General features: G+C 45.7%; 1 protein-coding gene across 3 annotated transcripts; it reads left to right on the top strand.

The window, feature by feature from the left end:
- Nucleotides 1-846: 846 nt before the first annotated feature.
- Nucleotides 847-26,662, top strand: LOC121435463 (E3 ubiquitin-protein ligase makorin-1). Of its 3 annotated transcripts, none has more exons than XM_041634815.1 (8): nt 847-1,208; nt 13,102-13,230; nt 18,703-18,932; nt 19,764-19,990; nt 23,103-23,317; nt 24,070-24,180; nt 24,612-24,750; nt 25,073-26,662. In XM_041634815.1, the coding sequence occupies exons 1-8, from the start codon at nt 1,024-1,026 to the stop codon at nt 25,280-25,282; spliced, it is 1,446 nt and encodes a 481-aa protein (XP_041490749.1). In that variant the 5' UTR covers nt 847-1,023; the 3' UTR covers nt 25,283-26,662. The 3 variants fall into 3 exon arrangements, with proteins under 3 accessions (XP_041490749.1, XP_041490751.1, XP_041490750.1); XM_041634817.1 differs by lacking the exon at nt 847-1,208 and adding an exon at nt 1,276-1,423; XM_041634816.1 differs by lacking the exon at nt 847-1,208 and adding an exon at nt 7,187-7,308.
- Nucleotides 26,663-27,222: the final 560 nt, after the last annotated feature.

Here is a 27,222-nt window from a genome sequence, read left to right as displayed (position 1 = left end):
GAGAGAGAGAGAGAGAGAGAGAGAGAGAGAGAGAGAAGGAGCACTTCGGGTCTAAAATGCTCCTCAAAAAAGTTCATGTGATGTAGCCTTGGTTTCCCTGGTCAGTGCTGTCAGGACAGTTTTGGAGAAACGATTGTATCATGGCAATACTGACTTCATCGGTGGATTAATGTATTGGTGAATTCATAACTTTTGGAGAGTGGTGGGAACTTTGGTAGAATGGGCTTAGTCGCAGGGAACCAGCTTTTGGAAACATGCCCTCAAAGACTGTATGTTTATTGACAGAGTCTTGCAGGGTAATCCAGGTTGGCCTCAAGCCTGTGATCCTTTTCCCTTAGCTTCCCAAACACTCGTATTACAAACATGGGATACCTCACATTACAATTTCATTATTTACTTAATTACTATTATTACTATTATTATTTTGACAGGGACTATGTAGCCTGGGTTAGCCTCGAACTTCAGCGATTTTGATGTCCAACCCTTCAGAGTGCTGGGATTACGGATGTCTGCCTCCACACCTGCCTGGTGCTCCCAACAACATTGATTCGGACAGTCCCCGTGAGATAGGGGCCACTGTCCTCCCGAGAGAGAAGCACAATAGGTATCCAGTTCATACTAGGGAAAGAGCAGACACACACCTAGGCCTTCCCCGCATCGTCTACCTCATCAGCCATTGCTTTGAGGTCAGCTCTCATTTGTGGTCCTCTGGTGGCTCGGGTCTGGAGCATCCGAGCACACCTGGCTAGCGCGCGCGGCCCCGCCCCTTTCGGGCGGAGCCTGAGATCTCACCAATCAGCATCGCCGGGGGGAGGGCCGCGGGCGGCCAGCGGAGCCCGCAGTTCCCCAGGCCCGAGCGCTCGGAGACAGCGGCGTCGCGGCGCGGGGACGGAGCGGAGCGGAGCGCTCGGGCTCCACAGCCTCCCTCCCCTCCCCTCCCTTCGCTGTCCTCACCCTCTCAGCCGGACCGGAACTATGTGATCCCGGAAGTTCCGGGGCCATTGCTGTGTGGGATAAACAGTAATGGCGGAGGCTGCGGCTCCCGGAACAACAGCCACAACATCAGGAGCAGGAGCGGCGGCGGCGGCGGTGGCAGCGGCTTCCCTCACCCCTATCCCCACAGTCGCTGCCCTGTCCCCGGGGGCGGGCGGAGGGGGCGGCGGCAGCGACGGCAGCGGCGGCGGCTGGACGAAACAGGTCACCTGCAGGTAGGACGTTGCGTGGCGCGGCGGAGGGCGGGGGCTGCGGGGCCGAGCAGGAGGCGGAGGCGGGCGTCGCGGGGTCCCCTGCAGCGGCCGCCCGGCCGCAGAGCATCGCTGCGTCAACCCCCGCGGAGGTCGTCGGCGGGATCGCTGCGGGGCTCGGACTGCGGGCTCGGACTGCGAGGCGGTCCCGCCGCCACCCCTTCTCCAGCGTCGCTCCGGTGCGTGCGGTGAGGACCCGCGTCCCCCTCCCCGGGATGCGGCGCGAGCTCGCCGCTGCGAGTCGGGCTCCAACGATCCTCCGGGCGCCCTGAGCTCCTCCGAGGGTCCCGGCGAGCTCGGCCGGCCCCGGGGCCTCCGCGCCCGGCCATCCGTTTGTAACGTCTTTTCTGCTCTCGGCGCCGCGCACCCCCGCCCCGCCGGGAGCAGCCGCTTTTGTATTCCTTTGTATGTAGTCGGTGGCTGGCGGTTCCGAGCTTTGTCTCCGAACCGAGTGTTCGGAGCCGGCGTTAGCCTCCTCAACCCTTGATTTTATGAACTGCCATTATTGTTACTGTCCCTTTGAGAGGCGATCCTCTTTGCGAGAAAAGAGATCCTAGGAGAGAGGGTTGGTTCTGGTTTGGTAAGCGAAACGAAATTATTCGAAAAATGAATGATCAGGTGGCGGCTATACAGCACGCATGAAAATTTTTTTCCCTGCTATAAATTTTGAAGGGTATTTGTTGTATTAATGGTTTGTGGGAAGGTGTTTATTGAGACAGACACCCTTGCTGTGTTGCCCAGGTTGACCTATATATAGTCCTGACTGCCCTAGAATTTTCGGCAAGCCTTTTTCTTTAGTGCGGGGATTGCAGGCGTATGATACCACACCCGACTATACTGATTTAACCATCAAGAGAGACTGTTAAGCTTTTCTATCGGTTAAAGAAAATCCAAAGGAAAAACCACTTTTTGTCCGACAAGGACATTTTATAGGCAAATGCAAAAGGCTGTTTGATCCTACCGAAGAACTCGTGGTTGGCATTAACAACGAAACTGAAGAATTTTTATCCTCAGGTCTTTTGGCCTTTTTTCTTTTTTGAGGCAAGTTCCAGCTTTGCAGCCCCGGTTGTACTAGAACGGCACTGTAGATCAGGCTGGCCTCGAACTTCATCTTCCAGCCTCTACCTTCCCAGTGCTGAAATAGCAAGTGTTAATTAACACCCGGGCTTCAATGAAATTTTAAGTACCTTGACTTTTTTTTTCTCATCTACTATCTTCATCTAGTCTAGTTCTGAATACCCATTGCCAAATAACATTTCATTATCGATTTCTATATCATTCTTTCAGATGCCTGTTTCTATGCAAAGTTCTGTTTCAACATTTTCCTTTCTTAAGTAATCGGTAGGGAGTGTATGATAATCTGTGGGATTCTGTCCCCGGGCCACAGAGCACCTGTGGAGGTCAGAGGGGACAATTTTAATCTCTTTCACTTTCGTGTGGGTTCCAGGAATCAAACTCAGCCATCCTTTTTTATCAGCAAGGACATCTTGCCACAGTCGCTTTTTTATTCTTTTGGGGAACTGGGGAACGTACGGGGTGTGTGATGTAGAAGCTTCTGTGGCCCAGAATGACTTGGGACTCCTTGATCCTTCTGCAGCTCTCTCCAGGGCTGAGATTGGTTATAAGCTTGTCTTCTCCCCTGCTTTCCTTTTACTTTTCCTTATTTCTTCTTTTCTAGTTCCTTACCAGACGTCTTTTAGAGCCTACATTTAGGGTCTTCTAAAATTTGATTTTTTTATTTTTTGAGACAGGGTTTCTGTGTAACCTGGCCGCCATGGAACATACTGTGTAGACCAGGCTGACTTTAACACAGAGACATAGAGTTTTTTTGTTTTTTCGGTTTTTCAAGGTGGCGTTTCTCTGTAGCTTTGGAGCCTTTCTTGGAACTAGCTCTTGTAGACCAGGCTGTCCTCCTCGAACTCACAAAAGATCCTCCCCCCCCCCCCCCACCTCTACCTCTGCCTCCTGAGTGTTGGGATTGAAGGTGTGCGCCACCGCCAGGATAACAGATTCTAACTGCCTCTGCCTCCCTGGTGCTGAGATTAAAGGCCTACACCAACCAGTCCAGTTTAGGGTCTTACTTAGCACAGGGTGACCTTGAACGCCCTGTGCTGCCAGAAATTACCTTGACACATTTGTTTGTTTTGAGGTAGGGCTTCTCTGTCTAACCCTGGCTGTCTTGGAATCAGGCTGGCTTCAAACTCAGATCCCTGCCCGCCATTGCCTCTGGAGTACTGGGTTTCTCTGTGGCTTTGGAGCCTGTCCTGGAACTAGCTCTTGTAGACCAGGCTGGCCTCGAACTCACTGAGATCTGCCTGCCTCGGCCTCCCAAGTGCTGGGATTAAAGAATGACCTTGATTTTAAGTGCTGAATTATAAGCTTGGGCCAAGCCCAGCTCCATAAGGCTCATTGAATTAATGGAGTTTTCTAGGTGTTTTGGAACAATTGTTTGTGAACGCTTCTTTTATGTCTAAAAAGAAATTTTCTTTGGAGGTTGGAGAGATGACTCAGAGCTTCTTTCCCTAGTCTTGCATACAGATGCACAAAACTTTTGAGTATCCTTACTTGGGGAGAGTAAGACAGAAGAATCTTGAATTCTAGACTAGCCTAGGAAATATGGCAATTCATGTGCCTGCCCTAGGGTACATAGGACAGCTCAGTCTCAAAAAATTATAGGTGTTTTTGTTTTTCCAAGATGGTTTCTCTGTATTTCTGGCTGTCCTGGAACTCCCAGCTGAGGTAAATTTTAAAAAAAACAGTCTGAACACTTAAAAAGGATGCAGGCTTAGGATCAGCAAGATGGCTTAGTTTAGGTAAATTAGAAAATGAAACAAACAAGATACAAACTTAGAGTTTCATATGGTGGCCACACCTATAGTAATAAATAGTGTTTGGAAAGTGCAGGTAAAACCAGGAAGTCAGGGTCTCACTACGCAGCACTTGGCCTTGAACTCCGAGATTCTCCTGCTAAGTCTTCGGACTAGTGTCAAAGTGCTTAGCCCTAGTCATCTATAAAATTGTAGAGCCCCGCTGAGCGGTGGTGGCGCACGCCTTTAATCCCAGCACTCGGGAGGCAGAGGCCTGCGGATCTCTGTGAGTTCGAGACCAGCCTGGTCTACAAGAGCTAGTTCCAGGACAGGCTCCAAAGCCACAGAGAAACCCTGTCTCGAAAAACAAACAAAAAAAATTGTAGAACCCCTTATGGTGGCACGTAGAGCCCTTGATAGTTGCATCTCTTCTCCAGCTAGTTGGTAGTTGGAGGCAGGATGATGTCTTGACCACACCAGCCTCATTAGAAACCACAGGTTATTTGATAAATACTTTAGGTGTAAATGCTTGACATTGTTTTCTGTTCTAGCTGCCAACAACATGATCTCTTTTTTTTTTGTTTGTTTGTTTGTTTTTTTTTTTTTTTTTTTGGTTTTTCGAGACAGGGTTTCTCTGTGGTTTTGGAGCCTGTCCTGGAACTAGCTCTTGTAGACCAGGCTGGTCTCGAACTCACAGAGATCCGCCTGCCTCTGCCTCCCAAGTGCTGGGATTAAAGGCGTGCGCCACCACCGCCCGGCAACAACATGATCTCTTAAAGTTTTCTTTGAACAGGAATAACAACTATGAAATCTTTGTTCTAGACTTTGAGCTTTGAGAGAAGCAGAGTTCTGTTATACCTGCAGGACTCTTCCTCAGTGCCCCGCATAACTAGTAAATGCTCCAGTTGATGTTGATACAACTCTTTTATAGGACTTTAAGAATTTTCTGCCCTCGTTTAAAATGCACTGGGGCTAGAGAGATGGTGCTGCCCGACCAGAGGATCCAGGTCTGATTTCCAGCACCCACAGGTGGCTAACAACTGACCATAGCTCCAGTTTCAGAGAATCTTTTGGCCTCCCTTGGTACTGCTAGCATACAATGCAGATACAGATATACATGCAGGCAAAACACCCACACACAAAATAAAAATAAAATCTTAAAATTGTAGAAATTGTTTACATACACACATTCATGCATCCATTCTGAATTTTTTAAAGTATACTTGTAAGTTACTAAAGGGAGAGAGGACCTATTAGATAGAATGTTTTTCTTTCTGGGACTACCTTATTCAGACTTTCAGCAAATGGACTTCAGTGTGCACTGTGAGTTCACTGCAGACGTGTTCCTTATAATATTTTTCAGAGTACTTGGTAGCTACACATGCTCCTGAGAGAAGGCGCAGCCCGGAGGTACTAGTGCCCTGAGGTTTCAGGTTCCCCTTGCACTGGATTACCGGCCCTTAGGAGTTAGTTGCCTTGGGTGGGTGCTAGCAACCCAACTGCCTTTGTGCTCCTACCTGCTGAGCTGGCTCTGCACCACCCCTCAAGGGTATTTTCTTTCTTTTTATATACAGTATTCTGTCTGTGTGTATGTCTGCAGACCAGAAGAGGGCATCAGGCCCCATTACAGATGGTTATGAGCCACCATATGGTTGCTGGGAATTGAACTCAGAACCTTTGAAGAACAGGCAATGCTCTTAACCTCTGAGCCGGCTCTCCAGCCCCTCAAGGGTGTTTTCTAAGCCTCGGGCATATCCCTCTTTAAAGTTACTTGCTTAGATAATAATGTTGTTGTTTTTCTAAGATTTATTTTATAGTTGATATTTTATTTTAGTAAATAAAGCTTGCCTAAAGATCAGAAGGGCAGAATTAAGCCATTAGAGGTCAGGCAGTGGTGGCCTACACCTTTAATCCCAGGATTTGGGAGACAAAGCAGATCTGAGTTCTGGGCCACCCTAGGCTTCTCAATAGCAATGCAGAAACCAATCCAGGTGGTGGTGGCCTACACCTTTAATCCCCCATACTAGGAAGTCAACACGCCTTTCATTTCAGCACTAGAGGGAATATAAAATGGGAGAGAGGCAGACTCTGCTTAGTCTGCTGTTGTCCAGCCTTGGTAGAGGTAAGACTTCTTTAGTAGCTTGGCTGCTTTGCTTTTCTGGTTTTCTGGTTGAACCCCAATATCTGCCTCTGGGTTTTTATTGTTTGTGCTACATTATTTATCTATGTATATGGTTGTTTATCTGCATGTTCGTCTGCATGCCAGAAGGGGTCGTTGGATCCCATTGGACTGCAGTTACAGACTGCTATCTACCGTGTGAGTACTAAGAGTTGAAATAGGGACCACTGGAAGAGCAGCCAGTGCTTTTTAACCTCTCTAGCCCCTATTTTTTAGTTTTGAAAAGATAATTTACTTTTTAATGTGAATGAGTGTTTCTCTGAATGTATTGCGTGCATGCCTGGTAGCCACTGAGGCCAGAAGAAGGCTTCAGGTCCACTGGAACTGGAGTTACAGTTGTTTGTGAGCCATCATGGTGTTGGCAGTCAAACCTGGGTCCTCTGTGAAAGCAGCAAGTGGTGCTCCTAACTACTGAGCCAGCTCTTCCAGCCGGGGATGCTCTCCTTGTTCTCAGGCAGGGATCCTACTGTGTAGCTCGAACTGACCAGGAAGGAGCCCCTCATTCACAGATCTGCCTGCCTCCTGTAGGCCCCCTCAGCGAGCTCCGTCCTCATTTTTAATTGTTCAGTCTTCTCATTAGCTACTGTTAATGCTTCCGAAAGAGTTGTTTTGTTTGTGCTGCCTAAGAAACAAGTGCGTCTGCTGAGAAACAGTTACACTGCCACCTACAGGCTGCCTAAGAAACAAGGGCCTAGGCTGAGAAAGTTACACTGCCACCTACATTATTACTACACCCTTATTAGAGAGGTGCTGTGAAGACAGTCCTGGACAGAACTTCCTCTGCAGACCAGGATGGCCTTGAACCACAGAGGTCTGCCTGCCTGCGCCTCCTGAGTGCTGGGATTAAAGCACGTGTCACCACCACCTGGTGTATTTACTGGCTTTTTTTTGAGACAGAATCTCATCATGTAGCCTTGGCTGACCTGGAAGTCAATGTGTAGACCAGAATGGCAAGATTTATTTCTATTTTGTGTGAGTGTGTATGTCCACCTGTCCATGTGAATATGGTTACCCACGGAGCCCAGAGACACCAGTCCCCTTGGAGCTGGAGGTCACAGGCAGCTATGCAGCACCCGAGGTGGGTATTGCTAATCAAAGTCAAGTCTTCTTTTTCTTTTGGTTTTTTGAGACAGGGTTGTTCTTGTTGACCAGGCTGGCCTCAAACTCACAGAGATTTGCCTGTTTCTGCCTCCCGGGTGCTGGGATTAAAGGCGCGCACCACCACCGCTCTGCTCAGTACTCATTTTTAACCACAGCCATCTATGCTGTGAATTACTTTGTGTTTAGCTGGAATGTATGTCTGTGCCACGTATGCCCAGTGCCTGGGGAAACCGGAAGAGGTCAGAACAGTTGTGAGGCCCCATGTAGGAGCTTGAAATCAAACCTGTGTCCTGGGAAGAGGAGCCACCATTGTAACTACTGAGCCATCACACTGGCTCCCAAACTCAAACTGTAGCTTTTTTTGTTTTTGGGTTGTTTTTTTTTTTTTTTTTTTTTTTTTTTTGGTTTTTCAAGACAGGGTTTCTCTGTAGCTTTGGAGCCTGTCTGGGCACTCGCTCTGTAGACCAGGCTGGCCTCAAACACAGAGATCTGCCGCCTGCCCCTGCCTCCCAAGTGCTGGGATTAAAGGCGTGCACCACCAGCGCCCGGCTCAAACCGTAGTGTTTTTTTGTTTGTTTGTTTGTTTTTGTTTTTTTGAGACAGGGTTTCTCTGGTTTTGGAGCCTGTCCTGGCACTCACTCTGTAGACCAGGCTGGCCTGGAACTCACAGAGATCCGCCTGCCCCTGCCTCCCAAGTGCTGGTATTAAAGGCGTGCGCCACCACCGCCCGGCTCAAACTGTAGTTGTTAACCTAGATGCTTCTGTATCAGAATGCTTCTACAATAATAAATGAATATTCTGGCAGTTGAAATAACACAAAAATTTTAAGGTTTCTTTCCTCCAAATTATCTATCTTTATTATTGAGGCAAAGTCTAGCTGGCCTCAGATCCTCCTGTCTCAATCTCCCAAGTCCTGGGATTCTAGTCATGTGACTTCATATCTGGCTTTGGTTTTTTTTTTTTTTTTTTTGTTTTCTTTGAGATGGGGATTCAGGTTACTGGAGACTGGCCTTGAACTGCAGGTTGCAAGAATTTACTTTTTCTTCTGATCTTTCTGAGTTGGGATCACAGGCGTGATCATCATGCGGGTTTCTGGAGTGCTGGGAATTGGACTCAGGACTGCTTGTGTTCTACCAACTGAGCTTCATGCCAGCCCCAAGTTTCTGTTTTTTTGTTTTTTAAGCAAGAAATGGCTAATGGGACTTTGGAATCACAGTGTACCTTTCAAACAGGTTCTAGAAGTCCCTTGCCTAGTGAAATTGATTCGTTTTTGAGAATGAGTTTCACTATATAGCTCTGGCTGACTTCAAACTCAACAGATCTGTCCACTTCTGCCTCCCGAGCTGCCTGGGATCCAAGGTGTATGTCACCTGTCTTCTGAAACCTATTATTTGCCACAGTGGGGTTTTTTTCTTTGGAGTGTATGAAAGTGGGGAGACAGGCCCACTATGTGTATCCTAGGCCAGTCTTGAACTCAATATCCCTTTGTTTTAGCCACCAGATTGTTTAAGATTGTGTAGGAGTCAGACCCAGCTTTTGTGTTTGTTTCCTCTTAATGGGTGGTGGTGGTGGTGCACACTTTTAATCCCAGCACTTGGGAGGCAGAGGCAGGGGGATCTCTCTAAGTTCAAGGCTCAGCCTGGTCTACCAGAGCTAGTTCCAGGACAGGCTCCAAAGCTACAGAGAAACCCTGTCTCGAAAAACAAATTAAGAGAGGCTCTTTTTACTCTCTTACATTACTCCTTTTTGATCCAGGCTGGCCTCAAACTCTAGCCCACCTGCTTCCCCCTTCCCTAGTGCTGAGATGAAAGGTTTGCACCATCAAGCCTTATTTTTCTCCTTTTTGAGATAGAATATTTATTGCAATGTTCTTTAAGTAGTATTAACTCAGCTCTCCAAATACCTGGGGTTGCAGATTTAACCCTACTCTGTGCCAAATATTTAGGTTTTTTTTCTCCTTTCTCCTTTAGAATTTTTTTCTTAGGTAATGGGTGCTATATACATTTGGATGGTTTTGTAAAGATAATCCTGCCTAGGTACATTTAATTTGCTTACTGATACTATACCATTTACTATGGTACTTGGGTGTCTTTAAGAGAGAGATAGGTACTATAGGGAGTGTAAAGAAGACTAGATCATGATGCTTCCTCACTAGGGATTTAAAATATCATCTGAGACACATGCTATACACATCAGCCAAGTGTGGTGATACACACACCTTTAATCCCAACTTTGAGGAGGCCAAAGCAGGCAGGCAGATCTCTGGATACGTAGTGAGATCTTGTCTCAAAGTGGGGGGTGGTGCTGGAGAGATGAGTTTGTGGTTTAGGATACTTCTTGCTCTTGCAGAGGAACTGCATTTGTTCTTACTTTTTTTTCCTTTTCATTTCTTTTTTCTTTTTTTTTGTGCTGGGAATTAAACTTGGGACGTCAAATACACAGCACCTTACAACTCAGCTGTATTCCCAGCCATTTGGTTTTAGTTTTAGGATTTATTTCAATTGTCAGTTTGTGGGTATGTGCACATGTATGTGGGTACCTGTAGGGAGTAGAGGCCTCAGGTCTCTGGAGTTGGGTCTGACTTGGGTGCTAGGAACTGAACTTAGGTTTTCTGCAAGTGTAGTCTGTGCTCTTAACAACTCAGCCATCTCCAACCTTTTATTTTCCCTTCTAAAATAAAGAGGTATAGACTTGAGGTTTTTGTAGGTTTTTGTTTTTAAACATAGTCTCATGTAGCCCAGCCCTGCCGTATACTCTAGGTACCTAAGGATGACTTTTGAATTTCTGCCTCCACCTACCTTAGTGCTGGTGGAATTGCACAGTGTACACTAGCAGTGGGACTCATACTAGACCTTGAACCCAGAACTTTGTGCATGCTAGGTAAACATTCTGCTGGCTGGGGTTTATCCACAGGCTTTTTTTTTTTTAATGCTTCATTTGTATGTGTTTTGCGTGCGTGTGTGTGTGTGTGTGTGTGTGTGTGTGTGTGTGTGAATGTCAGGGCAAGTCATAAGAGTCAGGTTTCCCTATGTCCATCCCTTGTATCAAACTGAGGCTATCAGTCTTAGCACCAAGTTATCTTTTCCACCCTGTTCTTTTTTGAGACAGTATGTGAATGCCTGCGTCCATCTCCCCCGTGCTGGGATTGTAGGCTTATACCACCACCACCACACTGACAAGCACTTCCATCTTTTGTTTTGGGGAGAATTTCTTGGAAGTGCATTGCCTTTTTGTTTCCTATTGTCGGTTACATGTTGCACCATCTCATAATGTCTCAGATTTACAAAGAATGGATTTCACAGAATGTTAGTGTCAGAAAAGGCATGTAATCACATAAAACTAAACACTTAAGTGAGCTGTGACTCAGCCATGTTTTCTTTAGCCTCATGGGATTGCAAATTTAAGCCATCACTTCCAGCTGTGTCTCTAACATCATTTTAGATACTTTTTTTTTAAATTTATCTATTTATTATGTGTAGAACATTCTGCTTCCCACACACTAGAAGAGGGCGCCATCATGTGGTTGCTGGGAATTGAACTCAGGACCTCTGGAAGAGCAGTCAGTGCTCTTAACCTCTGAGCCATCTCTCCAGCCCCCACTTTAGATACTTTTTTTAAAAAATATTTATTTATTTATTATGTATACAATATTCTGTCTGTGTGTATGTCTTCAGGACACAAGAGGGCACCAGACCTCATTACAGATGGTTGTGAGGCACCATGTGGTTGCTGGGAATTGAACTCAGAACCTTTGGAAGAGCGGGCAATGCTCTTAACCACTGAGCCATCTCTCCAGCCCCTCATTTTAGATACTTTTAATGAAAGATTTTTAAAACGTTCTATAGAGTTCAGTCCTTAAGCTTTCAGAAATTGCACTGTAGTTGCCCAAGTTGATACCTGAGTTAGGGTAGGTTAGACCCGATACAGTTGAAATGAGGCTAGTTATGTGTGTAATTCTACTTCTTGCTGAGTTCTTATTTGTTTTGTTTTTTGAGACAGGGTTTCTCTGTCCCTGGCTGTTCTGGAACTCTCTGTAGACCAGACTGGCCTCGGACTCAGAGAGATCTGCCTGCCTCTGCCTCCTTCTCCCAGGTGCTGGGATTAAAGACATGCCACCATGTGCGGCCCTACTGAGTTCTTGTGCTTTGTTATATTATAGTCTGCAATTCTAGGGTGTAGGATCTTGGTAATTGAAACAATTTCCAACAAGATGTGGTATTCTTTTTCTTCTGTTGTCTCTGCATTTGCAGGTAACGTGTATAGACTCAGACTCATTTGAATCCCAGGCAGCTTTTTCTTTGTTTTATTTTGTTGTGGGGTCACATGTAAGCTCACACTCTTCCACTGTGCTACATTCAGCTCTTGTGAATATAGCCGTCAGTTCAGTGGGGTGTGGAGTCTGTGGAACTGTCTCCACTGCTGCTTCTCCCTGTGCTCTTCATATAGCTATGGCTCAAGGGTTGGAAGAGTGCTCTGTGAGACAGACCAACCACATTTACACCCAAGAAATAGTTATCTTCCTTTGGCATGCCAAAAAGTAACCTTCATTGTCCTGCTCGGAGATCAAGGGAATAGACAAATGGACTCTGGCAGAATTAATATGCGGATGGAAGGAGGGCTCTCCAAATAACCCTTTCCACCCCTTCATCTCCAGTGCAATTTAGAATTAATGTGCAGATGGAAGGAGGGCTCTCCAAATAACCCTTTCCACCCCTTCATCTCCAGTGCAATTTACAATTGGACTAGGGGGCTGGAAAGACTCAGATTCTTCCAGAGATCCTGAGTTCAATTCCCGGGAACCACGTGGTGGTGGTGACTCACAGCCATCTGTAATGAGACCTGGTGCCCTCTTTTGGCCTGCAGGCAGACATGCAGACAGAACACTGTACATAATAAAAAATCTTTTTAAAAAGAGCCAGAGCCAGGCGGTGGTGGCTTATGCCTTTAATCACAGCACTTGGGCGGCAGAGGCAGGTGGATATCTGAGTTCGACGCCATCCTGGTCTACAAGAGCTAGTTCCGGGACAGGCTCCAAAGCTACAGAGAAACCCTGTCTTGAAGAACAGAAGAACAGAACAGAACGAATGAATGAGCGAACGAATGGAAGGAAGAAAGAAAGGATTGTACTAGGAACTGGGAAGGGCTGGTAGGGTCTCAGTTCACACATGTAGCAAATGCTCAGGTGATGGTGCTGCTGTTGCTGTTGTTGAGAAACTGCCTGCCTAGAATCCCTTAAAGTTGCTGGCCTATTTGCTTGTTTTCACATGTGGCTTCTAATGAATTAAAATTGTTGCCTTGACAAAAGTAAAATATAAGCTGTTGCAGCCTGTTGGTTCCTTCTCTTTGATGTGCTTTGCAGATCATCGTGGTTAGGAGCTGAAGTTAGTGGGCACTGCGAAATCGAGGACAGTGGTCAGACTTGACCTTCAGTGAACAAGATAAATATTTAAAATCTTCAAGTTGGGGAGCTGGGAAGACAGTTCAGTCAGTGATAGTGTTTGTGTGTTTGAGACCCTAGTTCACTCCCCCGTACCCCCCCCCCCCCAAAAAGGAACCCTGTATAAACATCCAACTTTTAGGGGCAGGTAGGTACCTTGATCCCTATGCTGCATCTGTGAACCCAAATGGGTATTCCTGGCCACCCGGCCTAGACTGACCTCATTTGTTAGCTAAATAGTTGTGAGCATGCCGGGAGAATGTGGTGGTAATGGATTCTTTTGAGAGTTGGCTTTAGTCTTCTAATCTAGTTTTCTGGTTCTTTGTCTTACAGATATTTTATGCATGGGGTTTGTAAGGAAGGAGATAACTGTCGATACTCGCATGACCTTTCCGACAGCCCGTATGGTGCAGTGTGCAAGTATTTTCAAAGAGGGTGCTGTGTGTACGGAGACCGCTGCAGGTAAGGCTTCTGTTCAAGGGTGGGCTGAGGAAGAAATGAAATGAAACTAAATACATAATCCTAGTAGTAGCTTTGTATATATAATTCTAGTAGCATTATACAGAGCACTCTTAAAAATGCTTATGCTTTGAAAAGTCCTTATTGGATCAGCTGTGGTGGCACATGCCTATAAACCTGCTCCTGGAGACTGGAGTTGGAGAAAAGCAAGTTTGAGGCTACCTAGGGCTGCAGAGTCCAACCTTGACTCTGAAGGGAAAATGGACTGAGGTTATAGTAAGTGGTAGTGTGACAAAGGTTTTGTTCAGGCCCTGGCTACTGCTGAAGAAGACCAATAACATTCCTAGGAATGTTAGCACACATACAGAAGTCAATCTAGGAACTGCATCACATGTTAAAGTATGTTTGGAATACGGTTGTTAAGTTTAATCGATACTCATGGAGCAAAGTCTCCAAACTTAATCTCTTAAGTGTGGCAAAGGTGAATTTGTATGTGTTGGTCTATGCCTATTAATCCCAAGAAATAGGAAACTAAGACAGGATTCTCATGGCCAGTTTGGACTGGAGTGCAAAAAACTCTCTGGTAAAACCCAAGAAACCAAAAATTAAAGCACAGGCATTGGATGTCTTGTGAGTTTGAGGCCAGCTTGGTTTACATAGTAAGTTTCTAGGCCAACCAGGACTGCACGGTGAGACCCTGTCACAAAAACTAGGAGGAAAACAGACAAAGGTTGGTGTGAGGTTTACTACTGGGGCTAGTTCATTTAGTTGTCCTCTCCTAGTGTGGATTGTGAGTGAGATGGATCTGGGCATTTGGAGTACTGCACTAGTTCCTTTCACACCCTTTGAAGTTCTGGGGATAAAGCCCAGGGCCTCATTATTCACAGCCAACCGTTGGTCTAAAACTATTGAACAGCCTAAGCTCAGGAAACAACATAAGCTTAGGGAGGAGCGCTCCAGGCAGTGCTTTCCCGGAATACCTCTAAAGTATTTGCACACCAACAGGGATTCGGTACTAAGCAATCTCTGCCATTAGGCATGGTATCGCTGTCATAAGCCTGGCACCTGATCTGTTACCATAGTGGGTTCTGTGCAGAAACTGAATAAAGCAGATCTTCCTAGGTTAGAAGGCATCACATGTATTATTTGTCTCCTGCTGTTAATAACTCAGTGGTAGCAAGTTAATACATTTATTGTCATCTCTGGAGGCCTGCGATCCTGTTAAAAGGAGGATGTGTCAGGATGTCACCCTGGGTTGAAGGAGCAGTTCTTTGCGGGAAAGTTTCTTTGGATCTTATAGACAAGGCTCACTGTGGGGAGGTTTGGCCCTCAGTGGCTTGGGGAGGGGAATAGAATATTGAGGATAGCAGAGAGCTATAGGGAGTAGACCATGGGACAGAATGAGGGAATGGTGTGGCTAAGCTGAAGTACTCTCTACTCACATGGAGATCAGAAGACAACTTAGAAAATCCTCCTTCCATCATGTTGGTTCCAGAAATCAAACTCAGGTCATCGGGCTTAGTGGTAGGTAGGTGCCTTTATCCACTGAGTCATCTTGCCAGTCTCATTGAAGTTCTTTATATAAGAAGTTAAACTATATTGATACAGAATATGGAAGAATCTGCTGTTTTCTCAGCATTTTTTCATCACTTAACACTCTGAAAGAACCAGCAATTTTGTCACATCCTCTTGTAATTTAGTAGCTGTAATAACAGACTCTCCCAGGGGCTCATGATTCTAGCAGATGTGAGGATCTTTATAGGCTGGATTGGCAGACTTTATCTACAGGAGGGAAAGAATGTACAGTGTTTGACTCAAGGTGTGTGGTTTCTCAAGCAAAAACCAGCCATAGATAACATAAACTAATGGATACAGCAGTGTTTCAATTTGCAGCTTTATTTTGGGTGACTACAATTTTAATTTTATGCAGCTTACATTGTGTTAAGTAGTATGTCTTGAGCTGGGCAGAGTGCTGCACACCTTTAATTCCAGCACTCTGGAGGGCGAGGCAGGAGAATAGATCGCTTGAATTCTAGGCAAGCTTGATATACAAAGCAAGTACCAGGACAGCTGGAGCTACACAGAAACACTGTCTTGAAAAACCAGAACAAATGAAAAAAAGGAGAAAGAAAAAGGATAGGATAGAAAAGAAAAAATACGTCTTTTAAAACCATTTAAAAATGTCAAAGCCACCAGTCATGGTTTTATACGACGTACATTGTATTGAGTGATGTCTTTTTTTTTTTTCGAGACAGGGTTTCTCTGTGGTTTTGGAGCCTGTCCTGGAACTAGCTCTGTAGACCAGGCTGGTTTCGAACTCACAGAGATCCGCCTGCCTCTGCCTCCCAAGTGCTGGGATTAAAGGCGTGCGCCACCATCGCCCAGCTTGAGTGATGTCTTGAGTTGGGTATACTGGTGTACACCTTTAATCATAGCACTCTGGATTCAGAGGCAGGTGAATAGATCTCTTCAGGCATGAGACCAATCTGGTCTACACAGTGAGTTCAAGGACATCCAGGGCTATATAATGAGATGCCAAAGAAACCAAACCAAAATAAAACACAAAACCAGCAGCACTTAGGAGGCAAAGACAAACTGATCTCTGAGTGAATTCCAGGACAGTCAGAGGTATATATAAAGAGAAACTCTGTCTTGAAAAACCGAAACAGGCCTGGCGGTGGTGGTGTACACCTTTAATCCCAGCACTTGGGAGGCAGAGGTAGGCGGATCTCTGAGTTTGAGGCCTACCTACCTGGTCTACAAGAGCTAGATCCGGGACAGGCTCCAAAACTACAGAGAAACCCTGTCTCAAACCCCCCTCCCCGCAAAAAAAAACCCAATTGTCAAAGCCATTCTTCCTGGTTGTGATTATATTTACTGTGTCAGTCCGTGTTCTTCAAACATTCCCTGCATGCACTGTACTTTTTACCTTTTTTTTTTAAATATTTATTTATTTATTATGAATACAATATTCTGTCTGTGTGCATGTCTGCAGGCCAGAAGAGGGCATCAGACCTCTTTAGAGATGGTTGTGAGCCACCATGTGGTTGCCGGGAATTGAACTCAGGACCTTTGGAAGAGCAGGCAATGCTTTTAACCACTGAGCCATCTCTCCAGCCCCCTACTTTTTACCTTTTTAAAACAAGATTTATTTATTTATTTATTTATGTATACAGTGTTCTGCCAGCATATATGCTTGCAGGCCAGGAGAGGGCACCAGACTCCATTACAGATGGCTGTGAGCCACCATGTGGTTGCTGGGAATTGAACTCAGGACCTTTGAAAGAGCAGGCAGTGCTCTTAACCACTGAGCTATTTCTGCAGCCCCCATCTTTTTTTTTTTTTTAATTTGGTTTATTCTGCTTGTCTGAATGTCTCTGCGCCATTTTTCTGCCTGGTTCCATGGAGCCATCCTGCTGGCCTTGGCTTTTCTTTCTTTGCTCTTTATTTATCCTTCCTGGTATCTACTCAGTTTTTACTTCAGAGCATATTCTATGCAGATCTATAAGGGAATCAGTATCTCGTATTACTTTGGAGACAGTCTTGACTGGCAGTTTGTTCTGTAGACCAGGTTGTTCAGAGATCTGCCTGCCTTAGCTTCCCTAGTTCTGGGATTACAGGTGTGCACGGGCACACTGGGCCTGTCTTACATGCATTCGTAGTCATTCTATTTTTTTTTTCTTAATTTTTTAATTGTGTATACAACATCTGCCTGCATCCCTGCAGGCCAGAAGAGGGCACCAGATCTCATTATAGATGGTTGTGAGCCACCATGTAGTTGCTGGGAATTGAACTCAGGACCTCTGGAAGAACAGTCAGTACTCTTAACCTCTGAGCCATCTCTCAGCCCCATTCTATTTATTTTTGAATATAATCTCATAACAAAGGCTTTTGGGTTTGCTTATTTGGATTTTCTCTTTGGGTTTGTTTGTTTGTTTTGTTTTTTCAAGACAGGATTTTTCTGTAACAGTCCTAGCTGTCATGGAACTAGCTCTGTAGACCAGGCTGGCCTCAAACTCACTAAGATCTGCCTGCCTCTGCCTCCTGAGTGCTAGAATTAAAGGTATGTGCCATCACCGCCCGGATTTCTCCATTTTTTTTGAGACCTCCAAAGTGGTGGCAGAGGCACTTGCTTGATACCCTGCTTAACTGGTATCCATGTCAACAGTCTCCTTTCGTAAAGAGACCTTACATCATTTGTACTGATTTTACAGTAAATTACACAAGTTCCTAGTACTTGGTAGATTTACTACCAGGTAGTGAGAAAAAAATGTTAATTGCTTGAATATGTTTGTTTAACTTTCTTTTAGTCTGTTTTTTTAAGGGGGGGTAGGTGGTAGAACTCAATTCGTGGTCTAAATTGGCTTCAAATTTGTAAGAACCCTCCTTCCTTAGCTGATCAAGTTCTAGGATTATGCAGAGGTACCTCTTATTAAATTTTGTTTTGAGGGGCTGAAGAGATGGCTCAGTGGTTATAAGCACTGGCTGCTCTTCCAGAGTTCCTGGGTTCAATTTCCAGCACCCACATGAGAGCTCACAACCATCTGTAATTCCAGTCCTAGAGGATCTGACACCCTCATACAGATAGATGCAGTAAAACACCACACATAAAATAGAAAATAAGTCATTTATAAAAATTTTGTTGAGGCAGTGTTTCTGCAAGTTTTCTAGGTTGGTCTCAAACATGGAATCCTCCTGCCTCAGTCTTCCAGATAGCTGACCCTCTGGTTGTACTTGACCTTGTAAAGTTTGCTAAAGTTTGTAAAGCCTTGATCAACAGTATGACATCACAGGGAGGCTTTTGAAACACACCGTCATGGGCTCCATGTCCAACTGAAGGCACAGCCCAGTACTTGCTCAGGTACACAAGATGGTCTCAATCCACAGCACTACAGGGTTGAAAATCAGGCCAGGTATGTTGATATGCCTGTAGTCCCAGCATTTGAGAGGCTATGGCAGAAGGATCTGTGCATTTGAAGCCACATGAGCTAAATAATGATCATGAGGCTAGCCTGAGTTACATAGCCAAACCATCTCTGAAAGTTACCTGGGACTGGGAAGATGCTCAGCAGTTAAGAACACTGACTCTTGGAGAGAACCTGAGTTTGGATCCCAGCACTCACTGGGCAGTGCACAACTGCCTGTTAACTCTGGCCCTAGGATCTACATGTGTCTTTGAGCCTCTGTGTACACGCACACACATTGGTTCACATGCACCACACATGAGTCCATCTTGACAAGCTCTAGCTGCTTCCAGTCATGTTTATGGTCACGCTGACATTTGAAGAGTCCCAGCACTCGGGTGGCAGAGGCAGGCGGATCTCTGTGAGTTCGAGACCAGCCTGGTCTACAAGAGCTAGTTCCAGGACAGGCTCCAAAACCACAGAGAAACCCTGTCTCGAAAAACAAAAAAAAAAAAAAAAAAAGTCCGGGGACTCTAGGTGGACAGTAACTGCTTCCTTTTGTGTGTGTCAGATACGAACACAGCAAGCCACTGAAACAGGAGGAAGTGACTGCAACAGACCCGAGTGCGAAACCATCCCTTGCTGCTTCCTCAAGTCTCTCTCCAGGAGTTGGAGCACTTGCTGAAATGAATCCAGGCGAAGCTGAGTCAAGACACCCAAACTTTGCAGCTGTAGGAGCAGGTTCAGAGGACTGGGTGAATGCCATTGAGTTTGTCCCCGGGCAGCCTTACTGTGGCCGTAGTAAGTATTGTGAGGACCCTGTAAGATGCAGTCAAAGGGCTAAGTGACAGGCCACAGGGTCTCAGTTCATTTAACTGTCAACACTTTAGATTGGGTTATCTAAGAGAGATGAAGTAAAAGAATTTTTTTGAACTCTAATAAAAATTAATTCATGTTTAAAAACTGAAATGTCTCCAAATGCTGTCCCCCGCCTGCTCCTGGTGGTGCTGAGATCAAACCCTGGGCTTTGCACACGCTAGACAAATGCTTTACTATTGAGCTAACACTCAGCCCACCGCCAGTCCTTTATTTAGTGTGTTTTTTGACACAGGGTCTCTGGTAGTTCAGATTCCTCAGATAGTGAAGGATGACCTTGAACTCCTAATTCTCCTGGTCCATTCTACCCCACTAACCAATACCTACTAATATTAAGAAATTTACATGCAGAACCAGGCTTGGTGCCACACACTTGTAATACCAGCTTTGGAGAGGTTGGGGTGGGAGGATTAAGTTTAAGGCCAGCCTAGGGTTATGGGGGGGAGGCAGAGAAAATGGAGCTGGAGAGTGGGGGTATATACCTGTAATTCCATCAGTTGATGTTTTGAAATAGGCAGACAGCAAGTTCTAAGCCAGCCTGGGCTGTATAACCCTGTCTCAAAAAACTAAGGGGACAGAGAAAACCTGTCTTGAAAAACCAAAATTAGGGCTTGGGGAGAAAGTAGAAATTGAGTAGTCTGACTTTAGGTTTCACTGCAGTGGTTCTCTGATACCTTACAGTTGTAGTTCTGTTACCTTAGTTCGTACTTGTGCCTTATGTATTTGGACCTTTACTACCATCTTAAACATTTTCAGCTGCCCCTTCCTGCACTGAAGTACCCCTGCAGGGCTCAGTGACCAAGGAAGAGTCAGAGAAGGAGCCAGCTGCGGTGGAGACAAAGAAGCAGCTTTGCCCCTATGCTGCAGTGGGAGAGTGTCGCTATGGGGAAAACTGTGTGTATCTCCACGGAGACTCCTGTGACATGTGTGGCCTACAGGTCCTGCACCCAATGGATGCTGCCCAGAGGTCACAACACATAAAAGTAAGTGATCAAGGAAGCTTCCACCGAGTCTGAGGAATTCTAAGTGTTGATGTACCCGTGTGATCCCCAGCATTGTGGAGGCCAAGGGCAAGAGGGTCTGAAGAGAGGGGCTATAGCAATGCCTAGAGAATTCTGTTTCCAGAACCTCTGACTATGGGTTTTTAGAAGGTGTGCGGTTTTTTGTTTGTTAATTTGGTTTTTTTCAGGACAGGGTTTCTCTAGCTTTGGAGCTTGTCCTGGAATTCGCTCCTCTGCCTCCCGAGTGTTGGGATTAAACGTGTGCGCCGCCACCACCTGGTTTGCTTTGTTTTACTCATCCTTTTTTACTAATAATACTTTCTGAGATTTATAATTCTTATAGTTCTTTTGTAATGCATATTTCATTGCTTTTTAATATAGTCATAAGAATTTCAGTCATTACCATAATTCTAAGGTATTTTCATCCCCAAAGAAACCTTAAACCCACTGAGTCGTCAGCCTCTGCTCTATTTTCCTGGCAACAATGGATCTGCCTTGTTTCTCTGGATACTTTGTCAATTCTAGATTATGTAGCTGAATCATTTAGCATATATGACCTTCAGTGACTGCTCCTCATTTATCAGGATGTTTCCAAGGTTTTCCCTGTTGGAGTCTGTATCAGTAGTTCATTTTGTGGTTGCATACTGGGTGTGTGATTTACACATTTGTTTACCTGGTATGTTTCCAGATGTGTCCATGGAGGCCAGAGGTTAACATTGGGTATCTTCCTCTCTTGTTCTCTCCATTAATTTTTGAGGCAAGGTCTCTGCCTTAATCTGGAGCTCACCAATTAGATGACCTGTCTATTCATCTCCATGCTTCTGTGCTGGGATTACAAATGCATGTTGCTGTCTCTGGCTTTCACATGCATACCGAGAGTCCAAACCTAGGAGCCTACGCTTGTATGTACAACGAGCACTCTACTGACCTCCCGACCCCAATCCTGTGTTTTTCTATTTAGATGGTTTCATCTTTATACAGATTTCTCTTTTTTCTTAAACTTTTTATTAGGTGTGACTGCTATGATATTATGAACAATTCTGTTCTGTGAGCGTGTGTTTTATCTTAGACTTTTACATTAATTACATTAATTAGCATAGTGGAGAGGGTTGCATGTCAGCACACATGTATAGAGGTCGAAGGGCAGCTTGGATGAACTAAGTGGAGCCCAGAGGTTGAATTTATCCAGTCAGGTCTGGCAGTAGGCGCAGATCTACTAAGCTGTATATCAGGCCGACCCTGCTGTGGTTATCCTTTGGAAGTAGTCACTGGGTCAGCTGACAGTTTTGCTTAGCACTTTGAGTACCTGGCTGGCTTTGATTTGTCATTTTATGTGTATGGGTGTTGAGTGTGTGTGTTTGTCTGTCGGTTCACCACATGCACAGTGTTAACAGAAGCCAGAAGAAGGTGTCAGATTCCCTGGAACAAGAGCTATGGAGCTGCCTTTGTTTTGAGAAGTGAACCAGATCCTTTGCAGGAGCACTCGGTACTCTTAAATGCCAAGGCGTCTCTTGAGCCCCGCACTCAGCTTTCTTCATGTGTGCTCACACATGTCACACCTTTGTAGAAGTCAGAGGACAGTTCCTTTCCCCTCCTTTATGTGCGGGTTGCTAGGCTTGAGTGGCCAGTGCCCTATTTGATTGATAACAGCATCATTCATACAGTCTCTGGGGATGGGTGCTGAGAATTCAGCAGTACAATAACAGGTAACCTTGGAAAGAGAGTCCATCAAGCTAGTCTCAAAGCCACAGAATTGGCAGACCACAGAATAATGATTGCCCACATACGAGTAACTGTTAGGATGGGCTTATGAAGAATAACGAGCACATTCTGATAATAAGTGTAGAGAGGTAGCTTAGCCTTGTTGAGGGTACTTGAGTTAATTCCTGGCACCCACATCTGGTGACTCACAGCCATCTGTAACTGCAGGCCAGGGAGATCCAACTCCTGGCCTCTGGCACCTGTAGTCACTTGCGCACGTGCACACCCACACGCCCACACCTACATAATTAAAAAAAATCCTTTATTAAATGATAAGTATTATATTTCTCTGAAAGTACCAGTGATTATCTAATTGCATGTAAATGGGTGAATTGTGTGGTGTGAATATTCTCAGTAAAGTTGTTAGTGTTTTAATTTTTTAGGGACAATGTCTCTGGTGTTGCCCTTAATGACCTGGTTGGAACAACTCATTGCATAGACGAGGTTAGCTGAACCTCACATTTGGGGTTCTTGCTGCTTCTGCATCCTGAATATTGGGGGCCGCAAGTGTGTGCCACTGAGACCACCCTCCTTTACAGGGATTAGGAAATAATGTCCCTGCATAATTGTGACCTAGTACTGTGTGCATCTTCTTTTGTTTTTGTTTCATTTTTTGGTTTTTCAGGACAAGGTTTCTTTGTATAATGGCCTTAACTGTCTGTAGACCAGGCAGGCGTCAACTCATAGACACCCACCTGCCTCTGCCTCCCAAGTGCTAGGATTAAAGGCGTGCACCACTACTGGTCATCATTTTGTTCTTGTTTGCTTTTGTTTTTTGATTCAGGGTCCCTCTACATAGCCCTGACTGTCCTGGAACTGGGAATGTAGACCAGGCTGTTATACGACTCAGATCTGCCTGCTTTCTGCTCCATGGGTGAAGGGATTACAGGTGTATGCCACCACACTGTGTATCCTTTATTTTTCTTTGGAGACAAGGTCTCATGTAGCATGGGTTTAACCTATAGAACTCTTGCCCTTTCTGCCTTCACCTCCCAAGTGTTTAACAATCTTGACAGATGTGAAATGAAGGTTTTAATCCTAGTTTTTCTATTTTCCATCCAGAAACTGAAACATCTATGAAATTGGTAGGGAATTGGTAGGGTCTTTGGGGGGGAGAACTGTGGGTACCGAGCTTTACAGGTCTGGGTAAAGGGAATTGGATAATTTTTTCGGATCTCAGAAGTTGACCCCACAGTGGCTGCCTGGACCTGTGCTTGTTAACAAACAAATCTTTCTTCCAGGTCAGACTAGAGACAGGCAGGGTAGGCGACTTGACGGTGGGGTCTGAGAACTGCAGCAGCCTGACTGTGCCTCTGTCTCTCCCTTCTTGCAGTCTTGCATTGAGGCCCATGAGAAGGACATGGAGCTCTCTTTTGCTGTGCAGCGCAGCAAGGACATGGTATGTGGGATCTGCATGGAGGTGGTCTATGAGAAAGCCAACCCCAGCGAGCGCCGCTTTGGGATCCTGTCCAACTGCAACCATACCTACTGTCTCAAGTGTATCCGCAAATGGAGAAGTGCTAAGCAATTTGAAAGCAAGATCATAAAGTGAGACTCCTCCCCAATCTTCGTTTGTGCTTTCTATTTTCGGGAAGAATTTAGTATCTTGTGCCAACTTCCAACCAGAAGGACCACATTTAAATGCATGTATTTTATTGTGAACCTGGGCGTTCTAATTGGGATTTCTTCTTTGTACTTCAGCTAGCTGCTAGTTTAGTTGTCTGTCTCTTTTATTTAAATGAGGAAACCCTGTGTATCAGTTAGTAGACTCTTCAGTGTTTTTTGAGGAGATTGTGTTTAATGGATTTGACAGTTAGAGTTCGTGAACAAACCTATCTCGCTCTGAATGTATGTTTCTTGGCCTTTTTTCCATTTCCCTATTCCATTCATTAAGCTAGCCAATAATCCACCATCCTTTAAAAACTGTTCTCATAACTGAACAAAAGCCACACAATCCAAACAGAGCAAAGTTACAAGAAATAAATTTATTTAAACGAAAGAAGGAGTCTGTGTGAAATGTCTTCTTTTTGTTTTTTGTTTTTTTCCCCCCTTTGGTTTTTTTTTTTTTTTTTTTAAACTTAAGTTTTGTTTTTGTTTTTTGAACTGGCTAGCCATTGAGTTGATTTATGAAGTTTGTCTTTCCTCCAAAGAAAGGGTCAGTTGTGACTTTGTGGAACCCCTTTCTGAAAATGCTCACGTTCTTGTCAGTTTCTCTAAGTCTCGGTGACACACCAGGGTGTGTCTTGAAGTGCGGGCCTAGAGAGGGGACCGCGCATTGCAGCCTGTTCATTGTTTCCCAGGTCCTGCCCCGAATGCCGGATCACATCTAACTTTGTCATTCCAAGTGAGTACTGGGTGGAGGAGAAAGAAGAGAAGCAGAAACTCATTCAGAAATACAAGGAGGCCATGAGGTATGAGCAGCCTGGCTCCCTTGGCTAGAGCAGTGCCGCGCTATGTGCTCCTAGCTCCCCCTCCTTTTCTTGACCTCCCAGGCTGCTTTCTTTTGTCACCCATCACTGCTTACCCAGTTTGTCTCTTGCTTTTAACACATCCCTTGGGTGTCTGCCGAGGGACTATTCCAAGGAAGTCTCCTAGCTGAAGCCTAGCTCATTCCGGGTCTTAAGAGTTGCCCGATGAGTTCCTGTGTACTGGGATTCCAGAGGGTTTTCACTCGGTGTTAGTGCTGGCAAGCCGTATACTTTTGTTTAAGGAGGGATGTTTCTCGCCAATGTTTCTAAGAACACGTCTTGGGGGGCTCTGCAGTCTTGGTTCTGCCTCAGTGATAAGTCAATGCAGGCCTGAAGTCCACTGTGAATAAGGGTTGCGATATTTTCCTTTCCAGCAACAAGGCGTGCAGGTATTTTGATGAAGGACGTGGGAGCTGCCCATTTGGAGGGAACTGTTTTTACAAGCATGCGTACCCTGATGGCCGTAGAGAGGAGCCTCAGAGACAGAAAGTGGGAACATCAAGCAGATACCGGGTAACTCTCAACTGTTTTTCTAAACGAGGGGAAATGCCACACTGTCAGTTGAGCCTGCACATACTGGGGTAGGGGAAGAATGACACTCGGGTCTGGGAGGGAGGCCAGAGTGAAGGAGTCGGACCTCAGAAAACCCAGAAAACCGGGAGGGGTAGGAGAGGAAAGCGCTCAAAGCCCTAAGTCTAACTAGCCAGAGGGAGGCATTGGTAAGGTGGACTAACAGGAGTCTGGTTCGCCGTGCCCTCTGGTCACACGGTTGCCTCATAAGCAACAGGACAGAAGCCACTGCTCGTGCCGCCCTATCATGGCTTGTTTCTTACAGGCCCAACGAAGGAGCCACTTCTGGGAGCTCATTGAGGAGAGAGAGAACAACCCCTTTGACAACGACGAAGAGGAGGTTGTCACCTTTGAGCTGGGCGAGATGTTGCTTATGCTTTTGGCTGCAGGTGGGGACGACGAGCTGACAGACTCTGAGGACGAGTGGGACTTGTTTCACGATGAGCTGGAGGATTTTTATGACTTGGATCTATAGCAGCTTTGCGTGGCGTGGGAACTGGTCTGCGGAGCCTCAGACAGTAGCTGTCCCTGTGCTGTGTGGCAGTGCACGTGGCTCTCCTAGGCAGGCCCCTCCAACTCCAGGTGCTGTCGTCATCACTCCCCAGGGCCTGCTCCTTTACCCTCACCTTCCCCCAAGAGTGTGTTGTTTTCTGTTTCAAAAAGTTACAACAATAAATCTTGAGTTAGTTTTTTTGTAACATGAATGTAACTGTCAGACAGTCAGTGTAGGGTTGTTGCGCCATCTGTTTCCAGCCAGGTTGTGTTCACGGATTTTGCACACTCGATTTGAGACCCCAAGTTCAAAGGAAGAAGCACTGAGTATGCTTTGGGGGTCCAAGGATGGGGCAATTGGGAAAAAGGGGACCTGAGACGGCAAGTTGCTCTCTGCGCTAGATTAGGAGGGCTCCTGGTGGTTCCTGTGAGAGCTGCACCTTGGTGGTTTATGTCTGTTCCCTGCCCTGGAATCCCCATCACCCGTGCTTGTCCTGTGGTTTGGGGCTCTTGTTTAATTGCACGCAAGAAATACTACTGAGTAACCAGAACCAGGTGCAAACGTGTTAAGGCTAACGTGAGAAAATGTAAAAACACAAGGATGCAGTGGCGCTCCATCAATGCGGAGGTGGCAGGTAACTTGGTGTTGAGCGTGATCGAGCACGTGAGCAGCTTCCCATCTGTGCATAGGTGCAGTATTCTTAGCCTTAGTGAACAGAGATGGATTAGTGGTTTCAGCCGTGTGTGGCAGGTAGGTCGTAAAGGACCAAGAGTGTGTCAGTAGTTGGTAACATAGCAGTGATAGTGGCTCTGTATGCTAGAGACGCGGATCATCTGTAGAGGGTAAGTGACCTGCTTCTCCCCTTAGCAGCACAAGCTGGGTCTTGGACACACCATTGTATTGAATGTTTTATGGTCTAGCCTTTTCAGTTGAGGCGCTTTTTGGAAAAACCTTTGTCCTTGTTTGAGGGTTCTGTTGTTTGGATCTGTGTTTGCTTTGTGGGTATCTGCCTCGTTTCCATCATTGAAAGTAGACAGGTGAATTCCAAAATGAGGTGTTGATGATACTAGAATTCTTTGCTGTAGTAATAACCCCTCTCACTAAAGGAAGAGGAGGGCATGGCTACCTGCAAGACAAGCAGAAGCTAAGTTGCTAGAATCCCTTGCTGGGATTTCACCTTTGCCTTTTGTTGCTGTTTCCGGAAATAACTTGATGCTCGGATTTGTCCCTCTGCCTTGCTTCCCTGGGACCCACCCGGTCTTTCACTTAAGAAAAGCAAGTCATCGTTGCAGAGGTCTCTGTATTTTGCAGCTGCCCTTTTGTAAGAAGCACTTTTCCCAAATAAAACAATTTAAAAAAATTGCCTTCTTGCTTTTCTAATGACCTGTTTTCTTTTTTTTTTTTTTTGGTTTTTTTTTTTTTGGTTTTTCGAGACAGGGTTTCTCTGTGGCTTTGGAGCCTGTCCTGGAACTAGCTCTGTAGACCAGGCTGGTCTCGAACTCACAGAGATCCGCCTGCCTCTGCCTCCCGAGTGCTGGGATTAAAGGCGTGCGCCACCATCGCCCGGCTAATGACCTGTTTTCAAAACCACAGATAACTGTCAGCTTTTGAGTCTCAGTCGTCTCGATTGGCTGGGAAAAGTGGGTCTCCTTTTTAAGTCGCCTCGTGCCCGAGAACCTGAAGGCACCTGTGTGCTGGCTGCCATCACCCAGCTGTCTACTCTTGTAGGATCCGCAAAGTCACCATCTCCCTCCTGGTACCGCGTGCTTGTAGTGGAGCCTGGGTCGGGCTCCTAAGTAAGACCAGCCGGAGGGTTGGGAATTTGAAGTGGTTCCTTGTTGGGTTTTTTTTTTGTTTCTTCAAGGCAGGATTTCTCTGTGTAACAGCTCTGGTTGTCCTGGAACTCACTCTGTAGACCCAAC

The sequence above is a fragment of the Microtus oregoni genome, unplaced genomic scaffold (genome assembly GCF_018167655.1).
Source record: "Microtus oregoni isolate MIOR12 unplaced genomic scaffold, Mior012 000046F_ref0000063, whole genome shotgun sequence".
Taxonomy (NCBI): Eukaryota; Metazoa; Chordata; class Mammalia; order Rodentia; family Cricetidae; genus Microtus; species Microtus oregoni.
This window is presented reverse-complemented; position numbering and strand designations above follow the sequence as displayed.